This window comes from Mustela lutreola, chromosome 8 (genome assembly GCF_030435805.1).
Source record: "Mustela lutreola isolate mMusLut2 chromosome 8, mMusLut2.pri, whole genome shotgun sequence".
Lineage (NCBI taxonomy): Eukaryota > Metazoa > Chordata > Mammalia > Carnivora > Mustelidae > Mustela > Mustela lutreola.
In genome coordinates, this window is record NC_081297.1 from 86,885,313 (window position 1) to 86,905,487 (window position 20,175).

At 39.4% G+C, this 20,175-nt stretch overlaps 1 protein-coding gene across 4 annotated transcripts in view; it reads right to left on the reverse strand.

Annotated features, from left to right (window-relative positions):
* DENND5B (DENN domain containing 5B) overlaps positions 1-20,175 on the reverse strand; it is a 214,270-nt gene continuing 194,095 nt past the window's right edge. For 3 of the 4 annotated variants that reach the window (XM_059185891.1, XM_059185889.1, XM_059185892.1), the window contains 7 exons: positions 18,538-18,683; positions 16,858-16,976; positions 15,495-15,682; positions 10,125-10,207; positions 9,787-9,913; positions 7,831-8,005; positions 1-4,839 (listed from right to left, as the gene is read on the reverse strand). In XM_059185891.1, coding sequence (XP_059041874.1) covers positions 4,656-4,839; positions 7,831-8,005; positions 9,787-9,913; positions 10,125-10,207; positions 15,495-15,682; positions 16,858-16,976; positions 18,538-18,683 — 1,022 coding nt within the window. In that variant the 3' untranslated portion in view covers positions 1-4,655. The remainder of the gene's footprint in view (positions 4,840-7,830; positions 8,006-9,786; positions 9,914-10,124; positions 10,208-15,494; positions 15,683-16,857; positions 16,977-18,537; positions 18,684-20,175) is intronic. The other variant, XR_009356769.1, reaches the window with a different exon arrangement.

A 20,175-nucleotide genomic window follows, 5' to 3' on the forward strand; every position in this document is an offset into this window, starting at 1 on the left:
TATCAATCCCACAGTTTTATTTGTAAAGAACAAAGCATGAAAAGTCATATTTAAATGTACTCCAAAACCTGAAAAACCCACGTCAGTTTCTCTGATATGTATGTTAAAGTGCTTGATATCACAATACTCTTTAAATTTTATATTATGTTCAGATGAGGGAAAAAAAAATCCAGTTCTGATGCACTGTCAACAATATAAAGAAACACAATATAATTTAAATGCAGAAATGTTCACTGTTTAAAAAGATACACTGGGTACATTTATACAGGTTCAAGGTTCAAGTGTAACACAGAAGATTTTGTCTATGTTTAACACCCTCATTTGATTGACAACAGGAACTCCTCTCTACTGTCAACAAGATTTGGTTTGGAATAGACCCAGAGCTACACACAAATCCATTTGGGAAACCGGATGAAGTGTGATTCTCTCCTACATAACCCAAGGATGCCCTGGGTTCCTTCAAATGAAGAGAAACTTTTCAATATGTATTTTTTTGACTCTGCTGTCAGCTGCTCAATGTGATACATTTCTGGAGCTAATCTTGTTTCTGTCCTTGAGAGTATGATCATCTCAGGGAAGATCTGGGAGGATGAGTTTCTTGCATTCCTCTGATCACATCATCAGCAGTCTTCAAAAAAGCTTGGAAATTCAACAGATTTATAAATGTATTTAAATAGAAATAAGGGACCTAGATGTTTATTATTCATTTCCGTCTCCCTTTAAGCTAAATAAGTAACAAATACTTATGTAAGGAACAGGGGCTTCAAAAGAAACTGATGACTTGGAAACAGGATTCACTAAAGTAGAGAGGAGCTCGAGACTCCATTCACAATCAACGAAGGTGTGTTAATACTGAAATATAAATTGCAAAGGTTCAGTTATGGTAAACCTCAGAGAGAAAAATAAAATTCTCAAAATGAAAACCCACTGAAAAACTTAAGTCTTAGCAGAAAGAAGGTATTTCAATTAAGAGCTACATTCTCAATGATGTCAAATATTTCCCTGGGGATCTGAGATCCTCATTTGTTGCCTCATGTTTCAAAATATCTTAGAGGTGTCAACATATACTACACACAAACCGTTAAGTATTGTCTCTACCTCTCTTTCATTACATTTACATATAACAGTGCTTTATTCCCAAAAAAGGAAATATAAGCAATTCAGTTATTTCCCCTATATCATTCATGTAGTGTGACAGAAGTTCATGAAAACGACTTTTTAAAAAGGCATGTTAAAGTAAATACCACAGGGTTACAAAGGTTCAAAAATGTGTGAAACACTGAAAATAAATTTTAGAGGGAAACTGCAAACTTTTGCATGTTTCAGGTTTCCTGTATCAAACTCTTGCTCCCAGTGGGAGAGGGGAAGAGGAGGAACGTTTGTTCTCTGTAGCCCTATTTCACAACAACTAGAATCCCACTTTAAGCTACTCCACACCCCACACCAAGCCTCAGGCAGTTTTAAGGAGCTAATGAGCCCGACCCAGGGCACTGCTAACTGGGCTCACACACAGTAGCAACAACAATGTGCTGCCACTGTGTCAGAAAGGCTGAGATTCAGAGTTTCCGGGCATTTGAAAAACACTTGGAAATTAGATGTTTCAAGAGGTAATACTTTTGGCAATTTCATTTTAAAACAATTTCTTCTCAAGCTATTGTTATTTGAAAATACTAATTGTAATTCCAGGCATTATTTTTAGTTTATTTTGAAGAAAAAAGTCAATTACAAAATTGATTTTTACTTAAACTCTAAGGTGTGATTATGAAGCAATATACTAATTAAAAAAATTAATACAGCAAAAAGGATACCTCTCACTGGGTATGGTCCTTCCAAAAGCCAGCTTTGGACACTTATCCTAAGGGTTCTGCTACCGTCCTGCTCAAAATATTCTGGTATTAGCAGCTATAAGCCACGTAAGAACTGTAAGTCTTATTTCTTTAAAACTGTTTCTTTTGTGACCTCAAACTCTGCTTAAACATCATTTTTATTCATCAACTCGGATCCTAAGGACTTTTTGTTTGCAAATGCTAAATTTCTTTTAAAATGCCAAGATTAAAAAAAAAAAAAAAAGTCACGATTTACCATAACTGGCAATAGTCAGAAGAATGGGCTGTAGGCCATTCAAGCAGCTTGCAAGGAGGTCCCCACATGTATGGAGACATAGCTGTTGTCACTGGAATAACTATATGGGCTCCCCAGGTGATCAATTTAAAGGCTCCAGCATTCTAGAGGAGGGGTCAGTTCTGGTGTGATTATCTCTTTTGAAAGTGGTCACTTCCACTGTTGTGGTCATACTACACAAAGTGGGATAAGACTTTAGGTATAACTCTTTTGGGGGGTACTACTTTTTAAAGTAATAGCTTTATTCACAGGCCCCAAATCCAATTTTGCTCCCGGTTTAAGTAATGGATGTAATTCTCTACCACTTGAGAACCATGTGTTAAAATGAATGTTAAATTAATCCTTATAAATGACTATTATAAATGAATGTTAACAGTTATTTCCTATCTGTTTAGGTGGATGGATAAAGATCCAGGGGTAGAAAGACTATTAATATGAATGCCTCCTTGGAGCTCAGTCTCACACAGCCTTGGTGTAATAAAAGACATGAGCTCTAGACTCTGTTTTGTCACTGACCAGCTGTGGGGTTAAGTATTTAAACCCTCTGATCCTCAAAGTGTTCCCATCTACAAAATGATGGCTCAATGCTAGCATGCTCACATAAGTCATCTCTCAGCTGCCCAGAGTGTGCCAGAATGATGGCCTTCTAAGAAAGGTACAGGAATAAAACCCTGCACTCATCATTCTGTGGTCTTTAATCACTGCAACACAAGAACCCCGTGTGAAGTAGGTTCTGGATACCTCCCATGAAAGACCTTCTATGTCCTTGGAAGAGCTACACCAAGGCAGACAGCCCTTGGCCTCAGGGAACACATCTCCTGTGTGCCCAGGTCACCCAGAATCATCTTTCTGAAGCCCTTCCCTGGGTTTCTAAATGCTGCCTTCAGCTCCCCTGGTGCTCCTCAAGTACTAAGTCACAGATTAAAAGGGTTTGTGCCTTAGTCACCCCAGTTGAATACAGGGTTTGATAAAGGGAGTGAAGCACTTGTTTAATTTCTTCCTCCAGGAAATAAGGGAAACAATACTGTTGGCTAAAGCCCAGGACCCTCAAGATTGTACAAGGGTCCTGAGAGGCCATGGCTTTGCTTCTCAGCCACAACTGGGAATAAAACTCAGAGCTCTGTGAGGCAATTTCACTGCTAACAGTATGCAAATGCCTAATTAGTTACAGGACCTACCGTAAGTGAAGACTCAAGGTAACTAGCTAACACCACATTTATTTAACTTCCTTATAAAATACGAAGCTGGAAAGCTACTCACAATGTTTGGTCTTTCAAAACTGTTGCCTCTCATTCTGCTTCCATTTTTGTCAGTCTGTGCGGCCCTAGCTTTTACCTTCTCCAGGCCAGTTGTTTTGTATTATTACCCTTTCTTAAAAAAGGAACATAAAAACTTGCCCTGAAACACCCAGAAAGGGTTCATTCTTGCTCTTTCCCTCTGTTATTTGCATTATCTTCGTCAACAAATACTTTCACAAAAACATTCCAAGTTACACAGAGCCCTCCTCCTTCTTAGACATTCCTTCCATTTCCTGAGAGGGGGGATGGGCTCAGGAAGAGGGGAGGGGAGTGGGGACTGGAACCTAACAAAGAGAGGGTTTGAGATTATCCTTGAGGTAAGGAACTGCTGCAGGGATTAGATCGCCAAATTTTAAGTACAGAATCAAACTGCCATTTGCAGTTCTTCTCTGAGACCAACACTTTGAAATTCACATCTCTGCAAAGTACCTCACATAACAAGAATAAAAATGTGAAGAATGAAGTTAGTCTAGGCTAATCTTTCCAAAGTGTAAAGAAGTTATAATCCTACAATTTAACATACTTCTCAGGGCTTTGTGTGTTCTCTTTCCAGTTCAGCCAAGCTCCTGGGGTCCAGTATTTAAAATATTTGAATCATATCTTTAGCTTGTGCGGATGGAAAAATTTTTCCAAAAGACTGGAAAAGTGACTCAATTCAAATGTATGAAACCATTTGTAACTTAAAAAAAACATTTAAGTGTGGACTGTCACGTACAGTAGGTAAAGCTGTTCACTTTCACAATACAAAGACTCGGACACATCAGGACAGATGGCTACGACATAACAATGCATTCTGGGATCCTTTGTGATACCTGGAGGGAAAAAAAAAGCCCGACTCGGTTGCACTGTAATTACATGTTTACTGGCTTCTTCCTGGCTAGCACCACTCTTCCCCTCCCCAACTCCCAATGCGGTTAAGCAACTTATTTTAAATCACAGGAATATTTAATCTAAGAAAAGTATCTTATTAGAGTAATATAATTTCTTAAAGAAGATAGCATATTTACACACATCTAACACATGAAAATACTCTATTTTATACTAAATTCCAGGTTCAAATGAACTACAATACAGCATTTTCCCTTGTCTGTAGTGTGAGGATTGTTCAAATTGGGGAATACAGTGTGTTGCCCCTGCAGTGACTCACTACCTTGTCAGACAAGTCCAAATCAGTCCCCATAGCTGGGGAAGGTTCGGGAACAAGGGGTCTGGACTGAGAGTTTCTAGTCACGTTGGTTACACATCCACTCCTTTGATGAGTGATCCTTCCAAGACTATGGTGAAGTCCTGAATGGTCTGCAGAATGCGGATGAGAGAGTTGACAGTCATGCGGTCACGCAGGAGGGCGCTCTCCTCATACATTCGGGTAATAGCAGGACACTCGGCTAAGAGTGGGATCCACTGTGGGAGCAGGCGATCCCTACAGATTCAAAGAGAAAGAAGTCCTGAGCCCTGCTGACCTTGCTACAGAACAATACAAATGTTAGAGCTTTCAGCGGGAAGGTGTGGGGCTGGACAGAGCAAAACGATCCATGTTCTGAGGTCAGCAGAGAGGAAACCAAAGTCAGGAATTTGCTGGTTAAAAAGATACAGTAATGAGACAGTGTCAGCTAAAGGGAAAATGTAAGAGATTGTAAAAGTAAGTCTGGACAAATTGGCCTCAAGGACTTACCCATATTAAAGGGATTCTGTACTCTGAACACTTTTAAAAAGAGGCAGAATGTCATTTTGTATCTTTTTTTTTACAGGGTTGTTACTCAGACATCTGTGGCAAGGCATGCCAAAGTATACTGACTCTTTGGGAACAAACACTACATTAAATAGTTGGGACTAACATTTAAAAAAAACTAATACAACATAACAAGATAAGAAATAAAATCAAAGCAGAAAAAGGTTAAGTAGATTTTATAAACCAAAAGCAGGGAGGCACTGGTCTAATTAATCAAAACAGCATAGATATAAAAGAAGATAAGGATCATGCTCAAAAGGAATTTTTTTTTTACGATTTTATTTATTTATTTGACAGACAGAAATCACAAATAGGCAGTGAGGCAGGCAGAGAGAGGGGAAAGCAGGCTCCCCGCTGAGCAGAGAGCCTCATGCGGGGCTCCATCCCAGGACCCTGAGACTATGACCCTAGCCGAAGGCAGAGGCTTAACCCACTGAGCCACGCAGGCGCCCCACTCAAAAGGAATTTTAAAAGTATAGGTGAAACTGGCCCCTCTTATTAAGAATACAGAACTTAGTTCTGTGAACCAGTTGTTTCAGGAGGACATCTCAACCTGCAGGTGTTTTTTTTTTTTTTTTCTTTGAGAGAGAGAGAATGAGAGAAAGCAGAAGAGAGGAGGGAGGGTCAGAGAGAGCAGCAGACTCCCCACTGAGCAGGGAGCCAGATACAGGACTGGGATCCAGGATCATGAATGAGCCAAAGGTATTTGCTTAACCAACTGAGCCACCCAGGGGCCTAACCTTCAGTGTGTACTGATTAAACTCAGACATTAGTTATCTGTCACTAAGTATCTAAAATGTTCTTACTAAGCATCTCTCAATATGCCTTTCTTTCCTCTTAATTAATTAATTTATAAGATTTTATTTATTTCTTTGAGAGAGAGAGATAAAGAGAAAGACCATGAGCAGGAGGAGAAGGAGAGAGAGAGAGAGACAGAAGTAGACTTCCCGCTGTGCAGGGAGCCCAACTTGGGGCTCCATCCCTGGACCCTTGGATCATGACCCTAGCCAAAGGCAGATGCTTAATTGACTGAGCCACTCAGGAGCCCCTCCTCTTTTTTTTTTTTTTTTTTTTTTAAAGATATTTATTTATTTGACAGAGGTCGCAAGTAGGCAGAGAGGCAGGCAGAGAGAGGAAAGGGGGAAGCAGGCTCCCCGCTGAGCAGAGAGCCTGATGTGGGGCTTGATCCCAGAACCCTGAGATCATGACCTGAGCTGAAGGCAGAGGCTTTAACCCACTGACCACCCAGGTGCCCTTCTTTTTTTTTTTTTTTAAAGATTTTATTTATTTATTTATTTGTCAGAGTGAGCACAGGCAGACAGAGTGGCAGGCAGAGGCAGACAGAGAAGCAGGCTCCCGCTGAGCAAGGAGCCCAATGTGGGACTTGATCCCAGGATACTGGGATCGTGACCTGAGCCAAAGGCAGCGGCTTAACCAACTGAGCCACCCAGGCGTCCCCCTTCTTTTTCTTTTAAAGTTAATTTTTGTAGTAATCTCTACACCCAACGTGGGGCTTGAATTTATAAACCCTGAGATCAAGAGTTGCATGCTCTTCTGAGCCAGCCAGGCACCCCACAATATGCCTTTCCTGACAAGAGCAGCCATAACTAGGCATGCTGAATCTCTTGTTGGGGTGGTAGAAAATAACAAACACTGCACAAGTAACTTAAAAAAAAATCTTATTCTTGGGGCGCCTGGGTGGCTCAGTCCATTGAGCATCTGACACTTGATCTTGGCTCAGGTCATGATCTCAGGGTTGTGAGACTTAGCCCTGTGTTAGGCTCTGCCCTCAGGGGGTAGTCTGAGATTCTCTCTCCCTCACCCTCTGCCCCTCCCCTGTACTCTTAAATAAAAAAATCGTTAAAAAAAAAAAAAAAAGCTTATTCTAAAGGTCTATGTGTTTTATTTCGAATAATTCTGATAGCTGTTTTAAAATTAATAGATTGTACAGCTCTTATGTGTCATTTTCAAAAAATACCAGGGTAGGAAACTGTCTTAAAGAGAAGACTTTATGGGGCACCTGGGTGGCTCAGTGGGTTAAGGCCTCTGCCTTCAGTTCAGGTCATGATCTCAGGGTTCTGGGTCAAAATCTTAAAAAAAAAAAAAAAGAGAAGACTTTATATAGTTAAGAATTATTTATATAGAAAAAAGGATTATTTATATAGTATGAATTCTACAATGTTATCAAATTTAAAGCAATATGGTGGTATACTGTAAATATATGTGCATGTATGTGCACATATATTCCCTATCAAACTACCTTTTACCCACCTGCCCAACTTTGGAGCCCATGTAATGTAATGGTTGAAAGTATGGGCTCTTGAATGAGACTGGGTATGAATCTTGGCTCTGATTTTTTCTGTGTGACCTTGGGAAAGTTGGTTAACTTAGTTATGCCTCATCTATTTTCTGTTTTCTCATCTACACAATGAGGGTACCAGTTGCTACTTCATGTAGTGTAGTAGTGAAGTGACAGGAGGATTAAATGAGATAATGAATGTAATGTACTTAGCATCGTGCCAACATATATCAAATACCCAATAAAGATAGTCTCATCATAAAATCAGGAATGAAAGAGGCCCATAGGAGAGCGCTGGAAGGGGCATGATCTGGTATAATTGCTTCTGGACTCTTGTTCAACATGTGAACAAAGATAGTGAAAGTTAAGAATTGGCTTTTTACCGTGTTCCAAGGCAAACTAAAATCTGGAATTTGCCGTCCTTCCCAATGTTCCTGGGTGCAGTATTAATAGCATTTACATAGTGGCAAAAGGTTCTGCAGGATGATTTCTGAATAAGGACATCATCTTCATTGTCTAGAATCTGGTCAGTGGTTTCAAAATAAGCAACTGCTTTCTCTGGGGAAAGAAGTCAGAATCAAATCACAATACACATTAATACTTCATGTACAGAAAGAGTATCACTTAGTTTATTCTGGAAACACTAATGATGCTTTGTATTATAGCCAGTCCAGAAACCAAAGTCATTATTTTATCACTGGTTTCAAGATGAATTTCAGAGGTCCATGTTTCACAGTGGAACAATATACTCCCAGCAGTTTATTTCCTAATCTAGACTGCACTCCAGAAGGGTAGAAAGTTTACTCTCTTTAGAATACCTTCAAGCAATGGAATTTGGAAACAAACAGAAAGCCAGACTCCTCTGTCAAGGCTAGAACCTTCTATGAGTAACCAGTAAATATTCAGGAGCCACTGAAATGGTACCCTCTGTTCTGTTACAAAATGGCTAACACTTCACAACAAAATCCTTAATACAGAACTGATTCAGGAACTCTAAGGAAAGGATATGTATACACGTACTAGAAATAGGAGCTTAAGATTCTAGGCATTCCAAAAGAAAAGAAAAAAAAATCATTCCTAGAGGCCTAGCTCTGTTAACCTCTTCTTTGTCTAAAAATTCTAAGTTGGATAAAATCAACTACTTCATCTAGACTATATTTACAAGACACAAAATGATTAATCATCCCTTTAAAAAAAGCTGGGAATTCTAGAAGAACTACATACCAAAATACAGATTACAAAGCTTATTTAGCAAGCTAAAGCAGCACACTCCCAACAGAATTTTCTGTGATGAATGAAATGTTCTGTATCTGTAGGTTCAACTTAGTAGCTCCTAGGTAAGGTACGTATGACTAAGGAAGTAAATTTTAAATTTAATTTACATTAAATCGGTTTAAATTTAAATAGCCACAAGTAGCTAGTGGTTACCATACTGGACAGCATAAAGTTAGAGTAATCCTTCTAAAGCAGAAGGTATATTATGTCACCCATTCCTTGGCTCAAAGCCTTCCAATGACTTCCTATTTCAATCATGATAAAGATCAAAGTTGTTCCAATGGCCTAGATGGCCCTGAAACACCTGACTCTGGCAATAAACAGCCCTCTCTCCCCAGTATCCTCTTACTTTCTGTCTCCCTCACTCTGGCCCAGTCACATTAGTCTTGCCATTCTATGAAAAGGCCAAGGGTACTCCAAGCTTGGGGCCTCTCTGTGGCAATGCTCTCAGCTAGCAGTATTCTTCTCCCAGACAGTCACATGGCTCGATTCCTCACTTCCTTAGTCTTTGATCAAATATCACCTTGTCCACAAAGCATCCCCACTTAGAAGAGTACCCTCCACTCCATGTCCTGTCACTCTGCTCTATTTTTTTCCACATCAAATATAGCTTTATAACATACTAGATAAGCTGCATACTTGTTATGTTTTTGTGTATTGTCTGGGTTCCTGCCCCCACCAGAATCTAAGTACGTCAACCATAGGAATTTTTGTGTTTTACTTATCTCTTGATGTATATCTTTTTTTTTTTTTTTTTTAAACGTAAGCTCTATGCCCAATGTGGGGCTTGAACTCATGACCCTGAGATCAAGCGTCCCATGCTCTACTGACTGAGACAGCCAGGTGCCCTTGATGTAGATCTTGAGCATCTAGAATAGTGTCTGGAATATTATGGACACCATAAATACTTGTTGGATGAATGAAAAGATAGTGCTAATTTGATATTTATTTTAAAAAATGTACTCCCTTGTTGCTACCCCTTATTTGCTTAAACTCTGGGGTCTTTGAGTTTTGTAAGAAACATTTCAATGACCTTATAATAACATATACCTGCTTTAACTTACCTATGAAGTCCCAGATGAAGACATTCTTGTGGAAGATGCGGGCAGATTTGAATCCATGATGAAAGACTTGTTCAAGTGCCACAACCAGTCCATTTTCTCCACACAGCAACACCGTGAGGCTTCCTCTCTGTGGAGCAAAACACACAGTGCCAAAGAATAATCTGCTGCTTCTATGTTTAAGAAAATGCTAGAGAAATAGGTGCTGAGAACAGCTATGAAGCACATTTTTGTAGCTCTCAGAAAGCTTACAAATAAAAACTAACGTACCCTCTACTGCCTTATGTATCATGTATAAAAATGGCTTTAAAATCCTACATATTAAGTTTTACAGATCATACCTCTTTTTCAGGTTTATGAAAATGTTTCACAATATTATTCACAGCTTCTCCAATTCCTTCTTGGATCTGTCCAGCATTGGGTTCTGAAAAAATAATGAACAGTGGCTGAATTCTCATGCAAGGGAAATAAACTAAAGTACTATGGGGTATCGCTTGTATGCACCAGACAGGAAAACACTTCACCACAGTAGGCTGGCTTGTCAGGACCCCTGTGAAATTTGCCTCAGGCCAGTTCAGCTAAGTGGGAGGCATCTTGGCACAAAGGAAAAGAATCCAAGAGATCCTTAGATTCAAATTCCAACCTTACCACTTGCAATCTATAACCTTAGTTAGATGTCTAACTTCCTCTGAGTCTGAATTTCCTCAGCCTTAAAACAGGGAAAATATACACCTTATGGGTCACTGGGAAAGGTGAATGAGATATTACAGGTATAAATCATCTGGCATGGTACCTGTCACAAAGAGCTAGCAAACCCCTGGATCTGAGGAGTGAGGTGGGAAAGATTCACAGCATCACCCCCTTATCCTATCTACCTCTGAGTCCCTTAGTGGGCACACACCCAGGTTTGTGAAGCTCTGAAGGGCTAACCTGAAATCTGTGTTTTTGCTATTGTGTTGAAAATAAAGGGATGGGGGCATCTGGGTGGCTCAGTGGGTTAAAGCCTCTGCCTTCAGCTCAGGTCATGATCCCAGGGTGCTGGGACTGAGCCCCACATTGGGCTCTGCGGGGAGCCTGCTTCCCTTCCTCTTTCTCTGCCTGCCTTTCTGCCTACTTGTGATCTCTGTCAAATAAATAAATAAAATCTTTAAAAAAAAAGAAAAGAAAAGAAAGGGATGATGCCTGGTATGCTGCAGCAGTCAAAGCCCAGAACTGCTTCCTTTTCTGATACTCAGTCCATCTGAGCATTGCTTCATTTGCATGACACCCCCCCCCCCCCCCCCCGCACATGCTTAGGGCCTTGTTCTTGGGTGAGACTGTAGTGGATTGCTTGATTGGCATCTAAACTGCCTTTGCCTCCCAAAACCCAAAAATGTTTAAAAAAAAAAAAAGATGATAAACAGATTCTAGGGATAGAAGTAGGTAGGTAATAAGAGAAAAAATTTAATTTTTGATAATGTCTTATGGTGATGAACTATTAAATTTAATTTATATGTCATACTGTAAAGGACAAGCTATACATTCTAGTGTTTTAGAATCTTTGAATTTGTACTTCTGGAGGATTTCTTGCATAAAACATTCTCCAGGTAAAACTCAAGTAAGTTTTTTCCACACCAATGCATAAAAATTGTTAAAATGGGAACCTCTAATGATTGAAGGACTTCTTCAGCTGCTAGTTATTTTTTTCCTTTCTCTGAATATATTTTTTAAATATTCATTTTTTTCCCCAGTAATCCCTATGTCTAATGTGGGGTTCAAAATCATGACCCTCAGATCAAGAGTCATATGCTCTACCAACTAAGCCAGTCAGGCAACACTGAATATTGTATTTTTTTAAACATGATGATCTTGGGACACCTGGGTCGCTCAGTTGGTTAAGTGCCTGCCTTCAGCTCAGGTCATGATCCCACAGTTCTGGGATCAAGTCCCACATCAGGCTCCCTGCTCAGTGGACAGTCTGTTTCTCCGTCTGCCCCACTTATGCGCGCACGCTCTCTCTCTGTATTTCTCTGTCTCAAATGAAAAAAATACAATATTTAAAAAAAAGTAAATATGAAGACTTATTTTGAAAACTTTTATTCATTCTAAAATAGCACTGTACTAATCAGTCATATTTTATTTTTTAATTTTTTAAAAGATTTTATGTATTTGACAGCGAGAGATCACAGGTAGGCAGAGAGGCAGGCAGAGAGAGAGAGAGAGAGAGAGAGAGAGAGAGAGAGAGAGGAGGAAGCCCAGTCTCCCCGCTGAGCAGAGAGCCTGATGCGGAACTCGATCCCAGGACCCTGAGATCATGACCCGAGCTGAAGGTAGAGGCTTAACTCACTGAGCCACCCAGGCACCCCTATTTTATTTATTTTTAAAGATTTTATTTTTTTAAGGTAATCTCTATACTTGTGATCTCTGTCTGTCAAATAAATACACTCTTAGAAAAAAAAATTAAGTAATCTCTACACCCAACATTGGGCTCAAACTTACAACCCCAAGATCAAGAGTCTCATGCTTTACCAACTGAGCTAGCCAGGAGCCTCTAATCAGAAGTATTTTAAAACTGATTTAAAGCTTTTAGTTCTCTAAATATCACCTGCACACACTGTGAGAAAATGCCAATCACCCATCTCTGAATTTCAGGTTATTTAAAAATTTCTACCTATTGAGTAAGGAAAGAAAATATGACCAAAGTAGGGAGTTAGGCCTCCTAAAACAGTAATATCCAAATAAACTGGGACTGTTTTAGAAGTTCTAATAATTTGGATGGACTGGGCTAAAATCTTTTATGTCTTTTTTATTTTTATTTATTATTATTATTTTTTTAAAGATTTTATTTATTTATTTGACAGGCAGAGATCCCAAGTAGGCAGAGAGGCAGGGAGAGACAGAGGAGGAAGCAGGCTCCCTGCTGAGCAGAGAGCCCGATGCGGGGCTCGATCCCAGGATTCTGGGATCATGACTTGAGCCGAAGGCAGAGGCTTTAACCCACTGAGCCACCCAGGCGCCCCCTTTTATGTCTTTTTTTTTAAAAAATTTGTTTATTTGATAACACAGAGAGTGAGAGAGCACAAGTAGAAGGAGTGGCAGAGGGAGAGAGAGACACCAGCTCCTAGCTGAGCAGGAGCCAGATGCAGGGCTTGATCCCAGGGCTCTGGGATCATGACCTGACTGGAACGCAGATGCTTAACCAACTAAGCCACCCAGGTGCCCCCTTAAGTCAGTCTTCTAAGTCAATTAAGGATAACATACAATAAGTTCACCAATTTTAAGTGTACAATTTGATGAGCTCAGACAGATGTATAGTCACAAAACTACCGCAATCATAATGCAGAAAATTCCTATCAACCCAAAAAGTTCCCCTGTGTCCCTTTTCAGTCAATCCCCTTCCCTAACTCTCAACTCCTGGCAACTGAAGCTCTGCTTTCTATCATTATTATACTGCCTTTTCTAGAATTTGGTCTAGATGGAATCAGAACATTTAGTCTTTTGTGTCTGTTCTCTTTTACTTTAGCATAATGCTTCTGAGAGTCACCCATATTGTTAGATACATCAGTAGTTTGTTCATTTTTAGATACCGCTGAGTACTATGCCACTGAATAGATACAGCACATTCTCCTTATCCAATCACCAGCTGGTGGATACTGGATTATTTCTATTTTGACTATTATGAATGAAGCTCCTATGAACATAGGACTGCAAGTATTAGTGTAGCTCCACATGTTCATTTCTCTTGAGTAAATACTGAAGAGTGGGATTCTGTGTCAAGTGTATGCTAAAGGTGTGCATGTCTTTAGAATAAAGTACCAAACTGTTTTTCCTTTGTCATTCCTACTAACATTCCTCTGAGCATTCCACTGCTCTCCATCCTCACCAACATTTGGTATTATCAGTCTTTATAATTTTAGCTTATCTAGTAAGTATGTGAAGTCTAATTCTGAAGGCAACAAGGAATTATGAATCAGGGAAATATTTTGAGAAAGAATGGGGGGGGCTGGGTGGTTCAGTTGGTTAAGCCTCTGTTTTCAGCTCAGGTCATGATCCCAGGACTCCCTGCTCAGCTGGGAGCCTGCTTCTCCCCATCTCTCTGCCTATCACTCTGCCTACTTGTGCTCTGTCAAATAAATAAATAAAATCTTAAAAAAAAAAAAAGAGTAAGGAGAATTTTTAGGCTATATCTAATAGTTAATATACTGCCATGTGCTAATAAATGGACAGGGACTAAAGATATTTAAGGAAACCTCTTTGTTGGTAAACTGAAGACCTCTCAGGTTCTGTTATATTCTACTTATGGCTTTATTGTCTATGGCTGAAATAAAACCACTTCCATGATAAACTTCTGTAATTTTTCACTAAATCATACTGCCTCTGTTTTAGTTTTCTGTGGCTCCTGTAATAGATTATCACAAAGTTGATGACTTAAAACAACATACATCTATTCACTCATTGCTCCGGAGTGCCAGGAATCAGAAATTATCCCCGGGCAGAAATCAGGGCAGCTCTGAGGCTCAAAGGAAGAACACACTCCTCACCTCTTCAAGCTTCTGTCAGCTGCTGGCATTCTCCGGCTTGTGGCTGCATCACTCCAATTTCTGCCTCCCTCTTTTAAGAATATGTGTGACTGCATTTAGGGCCCACCTAGATAATCCAGGGTAATCTGCCCATCCCCAAATCCTTAAGTCAATCACATTTACAAAGATCTTTTTTCCAAATAAAGTAACATTTACTGATTCTGGGATTAGGATCTAATACTCTCGGGAGACATTATTCAGCCTACTAAAGACTATATTAACATAAATTGGAAGTTTATGGTAGTATTAAAAATGGCATGTAAATACAGCATCCTATCTATAGAAGTCACTCCTCTATAGTATTTTATTACTTCTGTAGGAACACAGGCGTAGGGACAGGAATTTTTAGATTTTCTATTTATTTGAGAGAGAGAGAGAGAGAGCACGAGAGGATAGAGGTCAGAGGGAGAAGGAGACTCCCCGCTGTGCAGGGAGCCTAATGTGGGACTCAGTCCTGGGACTCCAGGATCATGACCTGAGCCTAAGGCAGCTGCTTAACTAACTGAGCCACCCAGGTGTCCTTGGAGAGGAATTTTTATTTATTTTATTAAAAAAAAATTTATTTATTTATTTGACAGAGAGAGATCATAAGTAGGCAGAGAGGCAGGCAGAGAGAGAGGGGGAAGCAGGCTCCCTGCTGATGAGGAGCTCGATCCTAGGGATCCTAGGACTCTGAGATCATGACCTGAGCCGAAGGCAGAGGCTTAACCCACTGAGCCACCCAAACACCGCCCCCCCTTTTTTTTAGAAGTATAATCTACCCCACAACATGGGGCTTGAACGCATAACCCCAATATCAAGAGTCTCATGCTCTACTAACTGAGCCAGCCAGGTACCTTTCCTCCTTTAAGTTTCAGTCAAAATATTACTTAGTCACATTTCCATAGATTAATTAAAACAGAACACGCAGTTTTTATTTGACTTTAATATCTAAATTCTTCAGGTTTTTAATTATTTGTTAATTCTTACCTTATTTTTCCCTTTCCTCTCTCCTTGCTCTTTCAAATTCTGTTTGCCCAAATTAATTTTCCTCCACTTTCTTCTTTTTAATCTTGCCACATTTCATTAACGTATGTTCCCTGTGAAATGGCCCCATGATGTCTGCAACATCTGAGGCATACTGCAAATTTAACAATCAGTGATGGTACTTACTGGTGGTTTTTCCTGTCAGTGAAGTGATGCTCAGTCTCCGAGCCGAGGTGGGGGATTTCTGCTGGGGTGGAGTCCGACACTGCTTTACCAGATCCTCATCTGCCACCGAGGTCATCAATTCCCCAATAAGGATTCTCTCCAGGCTTCCATCATCAATGCCTTTCCCCAACCACCGCCCGCATGGGAACCTTATAGGTCAGAAAAACAACTTCTCCATCACCAGTACTTCACTAGTTTTAATCAGAATTTTTAAAATGGCACCATGGGTGAAGCCCATCATTTTAGTGCCTATGGGTTGTATTTTAAATTTAATTTTAAAATTTCAAACATACAGAAAAGTAGAGAGAATTGTATAACAGACACCCATATTCTTTATGTTTTGCCATATGCTTTGTTTTTATTTTATGTTGGAAGTATTTTACAGTACATTGCACACATCAGGACATTTTACCCCTAAAAACACTTCAGTATGAATCTCTGAAGAATAAAGACATTCTCTCTTATATAGCCAGAAATTGTTACCACATTCAAACAAATTAAATTGGTTCACTCTTTTCTTATACCTCACCTATATTAAAATACTGTGGTTAGTTCTGACAAGAATATTTTCAAACTACAAGCTAATATGGAAGTTGAGTTATAGGAGAAAAGAAAAACAGTGTTTCCAAAGAGGAGTACCAGCTCTAACCAGTAGAGTCCAAAAGATCCTTTCCTCCTACTAAATTAATTACTTCAAGCTGCCCTTTTAAATTTTTTTTTTTTAAACAGAGTTATATCTTTTCCAACACTTGCGGACTAGGCATTGATAGCACACACAAATAATTTTTTAGAGGTTTTCTGGGGGCAATTTTGTATTACATAAAAGGTAAAACTAAGGGGCACCTAGGTGGCTCAGTCAGTTAAGTGTCTGCTTTCAGCTCAGGTCATGATTCCAGAGTCCTGGGGTCAGGTACCCACCCCCAAACTCCCTGCTCAGCAGGGGGCCTGCTTCTCCTTCTTCCCCTGCAGCTACTCCCTCCACTCTTGTTGTCTCTTGACTCTGCTCTCACTCTCTCAAATATGTAGAAAATCTTAAAAAAAAAAAAAAAAAAAAAAAAAAAGTAAGACTAAACAACACAACAACCTAAACTAAGATTCAGAAGGCAGTGAGAAAGCTTTAGAAAGAAAATAATTCTTTTTTTAAAGTTTGTTTTAGTAATCTCTACATCCAACATGGGGCCCAAAATCAGTACCCTGAGATCAGGAGTCACACACTCTTCCGACTGAGCCAGATAGGCACCCCAGAAGGAAGCAATTCTTAAACCTTTTCTTGTCTAAAAAATCTCAAAGAAAGAATTCTGAACTCCCAAGGACATTTACTTACCTGTATGTATGTCCTGTGATCTCATTTCTGACCATGACACAATCCACTAGCCATTTGGCTAACAGTCCTGAGTTATCGTGACCAATCTGAACTGTGGTCAGCTTCCCCAAGTTCTGGCACTGGAGGGACAGGACCACAGGTTATTCAGAGCTTGATCCCACTCCCACTACTGCTTAGTTTTAGTGGTGGCACTTTGGTTTCATCTAATTTAACAACTGCAGAAGACTCATCCTGCATAATGTGCTCTGCTTTGTAGTAGAGAAATATATTCACATCCAATATATCCCATCTAATGAGCTAGGACACATATGAACAGTAACCATCAAATGAGGGGACTATATAAGGTGCTAGAGATATAAACAAGTATTAGAAAAACACTGGAAAAGGAAAAGTTATTTCTAACTGGGGAACCCAGAATTTGCGCCTTTATGGAGAGAATAATTTCAAGAAGTGGCAAAAGAATGCTATTTAGATTCAGTTACAGTGAAGTCAGGAAAATAAATAAATAAATAAATAATCACTGACATAGCTGTTTTTCTGTTTCTAATAAAATGCCAAGGCAGAACTGACCTGAAATCTCACCTACTAGAAGCCTTTGAAGCTATCATAAAAAAAAAAATACAGTTATCAATATCCTTCCTGGCCATCAGTGGACAAATACAAAAGAAAGCAATAAAAGGAATAGTAAAAATAAATGTCAATTAAATTCTGACTTTTAAATTCTGGCAAAATATCACAGAACCCCCAAATGACTATATATGGTTAGGAACATCACAGCTATGAATTCTTAAAGCCCTTGACTTTGCATCAAGGTGAGAAGACATCACAGTCATTCACATGAGGGAGCACGGTGTCTTCAATTAGCTGTGGCAGGAAAGATGGAAAGAAGTAAGCAGAAATGAGAGAGTCTGGAAACAGTAATGATGGAACTTATAATAGAGTTTATGTTTCATACTTGCTAGTCAAAGAAAACCCAAGCATTTTAATATTTTGTGTATAGTGAGTCTATTTTAGATAAAGAGGGCTAAAAGGGGCTCTTGGGTGTGTTATGACTAAGTGGAAACTGCTATTCCTAGACCCCAAGGAACATGGAAACAGGATACTCAGTCAGTACTACTTCTCTCCTGAAACAAGAGCAGGAGTTTGTCTTCCTCCTGCATTCCAGGATCAGCCTGCAGGGGGGCTCAAAGACAAGGGTGAGACCTGAAAACTGACTACAATATCAAAAAATATTTTTATAGATCACGCTACAAATGTCACCATGTGGTTTACAAGCCATAAGCCTGGGTGTCAGCTCTCCTGTCCCTCTGTTCAGGTGGCAGAGAGCATTTTACAGTAAGAAAGAGAAACACTGTGGGAAAAGCATTTACTTGAATGTTCCCTACTTGCCCACTTCTGTGCAAAGCACCAGCAATCATGGAATAGAACCTAGCAAAGCCCCAAAGTATTCCATTACAAGTAGAAAAATAGAGCTTAATAACTAAAATTATAGCAATAAAAATATAAAACAAATAACTGTGTTTAAGACAACTTTAGGTGTATACTCACAAAAATGATCCTGCATGCTTGAGTACTCCTTTGTATTATTTGATTTGAGGACACATGAAGAAGTAAAACCGGAATCCTTGTGTAGAACTATGTATGACATTTTCTGCTAAGAAAGGTGTTACCTGAACCTACCTCAAAAGTCATTTCAAGGAGGTTTTTGGGAATCTGCATTACTCCCGTGTCTCCTAGCTCTCCTGACACACAGATCCAAGGGTTCGATGTGATGATCGCATTGCTCAGCTTTTTGATGGGGATGATCACAGACCTATATGGAATCACTGGAAGAACAATGTTGAAATTAAAAATCACAATAAAATCCTTCTGATAATAAGGAAAATATATATTAATGACTCTGTTGGCTTGCACAGTTTGCTTGTTATGATCTTTCAAGATGTGCTTACACGGAAGATGAGATTACCTCTTCCAGTCTATAAATGAGGTCCAGTTTATAAATCACAAGTCCAAGCTTGTGACGGTTTCCATGGCATATTTATCACCAGGTATGCATGACATGCAGAGTATCACCATGGTGACATATGTAACCTCTACATTCACAAAAAGCAATCCCAGGCATTAATACCAGAACTGACTCCTATACAAATTTTCATTGCTTTCATGTTTTAAATTTTGTTCTAAAATCAAGTATACTAGGGAGCATGGTTCCTGATGTGGGTTCATATGTAAAAGGGGGTGAATGGCTTCTTGGACACTACTGCCTTATTGCTAATTTCCTCAAGGCAATGTTTCAGAATATTCCCATCCCAACTGTACAGCTCGTTATGCAAAGCCAAGAGTAATAAACAGTACCATTCTGGATATAACAAAGTGTATAAACCACAGTTTGGAAAGCTATTGAGGCCACTCAGGTACAAGAGGAGCCCTGGGGAAGAATTAAGATGTACAAAGCAATCTGTGTGCAACTTTTTCCTTTTCCTCTAAAGAGCCCTAAAGGCTCTTTAGAAGGCACACCACTAGATGTCACTGTCCTATCACTGTCTTTTGCTCAAACAGGGTAGCACAATAAAGACATTGCACTCCCTCCATTCTCTTTTAAAAATGGGGATGGTTCAAACACTGGCGTAATTTTATCCCTCAGAGTCATACTTGTTTGTTTTTTTTTTTAAAGCAGGGTAGAATCAATTTTTTTTTGTATCCTTGGAATTTCTGCTCCTTTAGTCAAAAGAAAGGGTCTCAGAAGTCCTCCTTGAAAGATCTACACATACGATGATACACATTTATTGGACAAGGTGCCCAGATACAGCCTCAGAAAATGAGATCATGGTTCAATGCACTCTTAGATAAGGAAACTGAATGGGATTAACGGTTCATTTCCCTAATTTTACATAAATGACTTTCTTTATGTTAGGTGAATAACCTCCCTTTTGGTCTTTTCATTTTGGCTGAAGGAAAGGAAAATGTCAGAGAAAAAGCCATACTTTCATGGTTTAGTAATCATAAGAATCAAATGGGTTTTGAAACGGAAAGCAGAAGAGGTTAGTACAAGACTTTATTTTAGGTGTCAGAGGCTTCTCTCAGTCCTTTCACTGAGAGGATTAGAAAAGCTACAAAAAAAAAAAAGGGTTTAGGGCCATATGCACAACTGTGATTACATCAAGTATAAAAAGGAGTAATATTATTAAACCTAAAATTATTTCTTTCATGAAGATCTCAATTCTTCAGAGTTCTTACATGGAATCTATAGACACAAGTAGGATCTTAGAGGAGTCCTAACTACCTGGGCTACTTCTTTTAAGACTGTACATAACATCT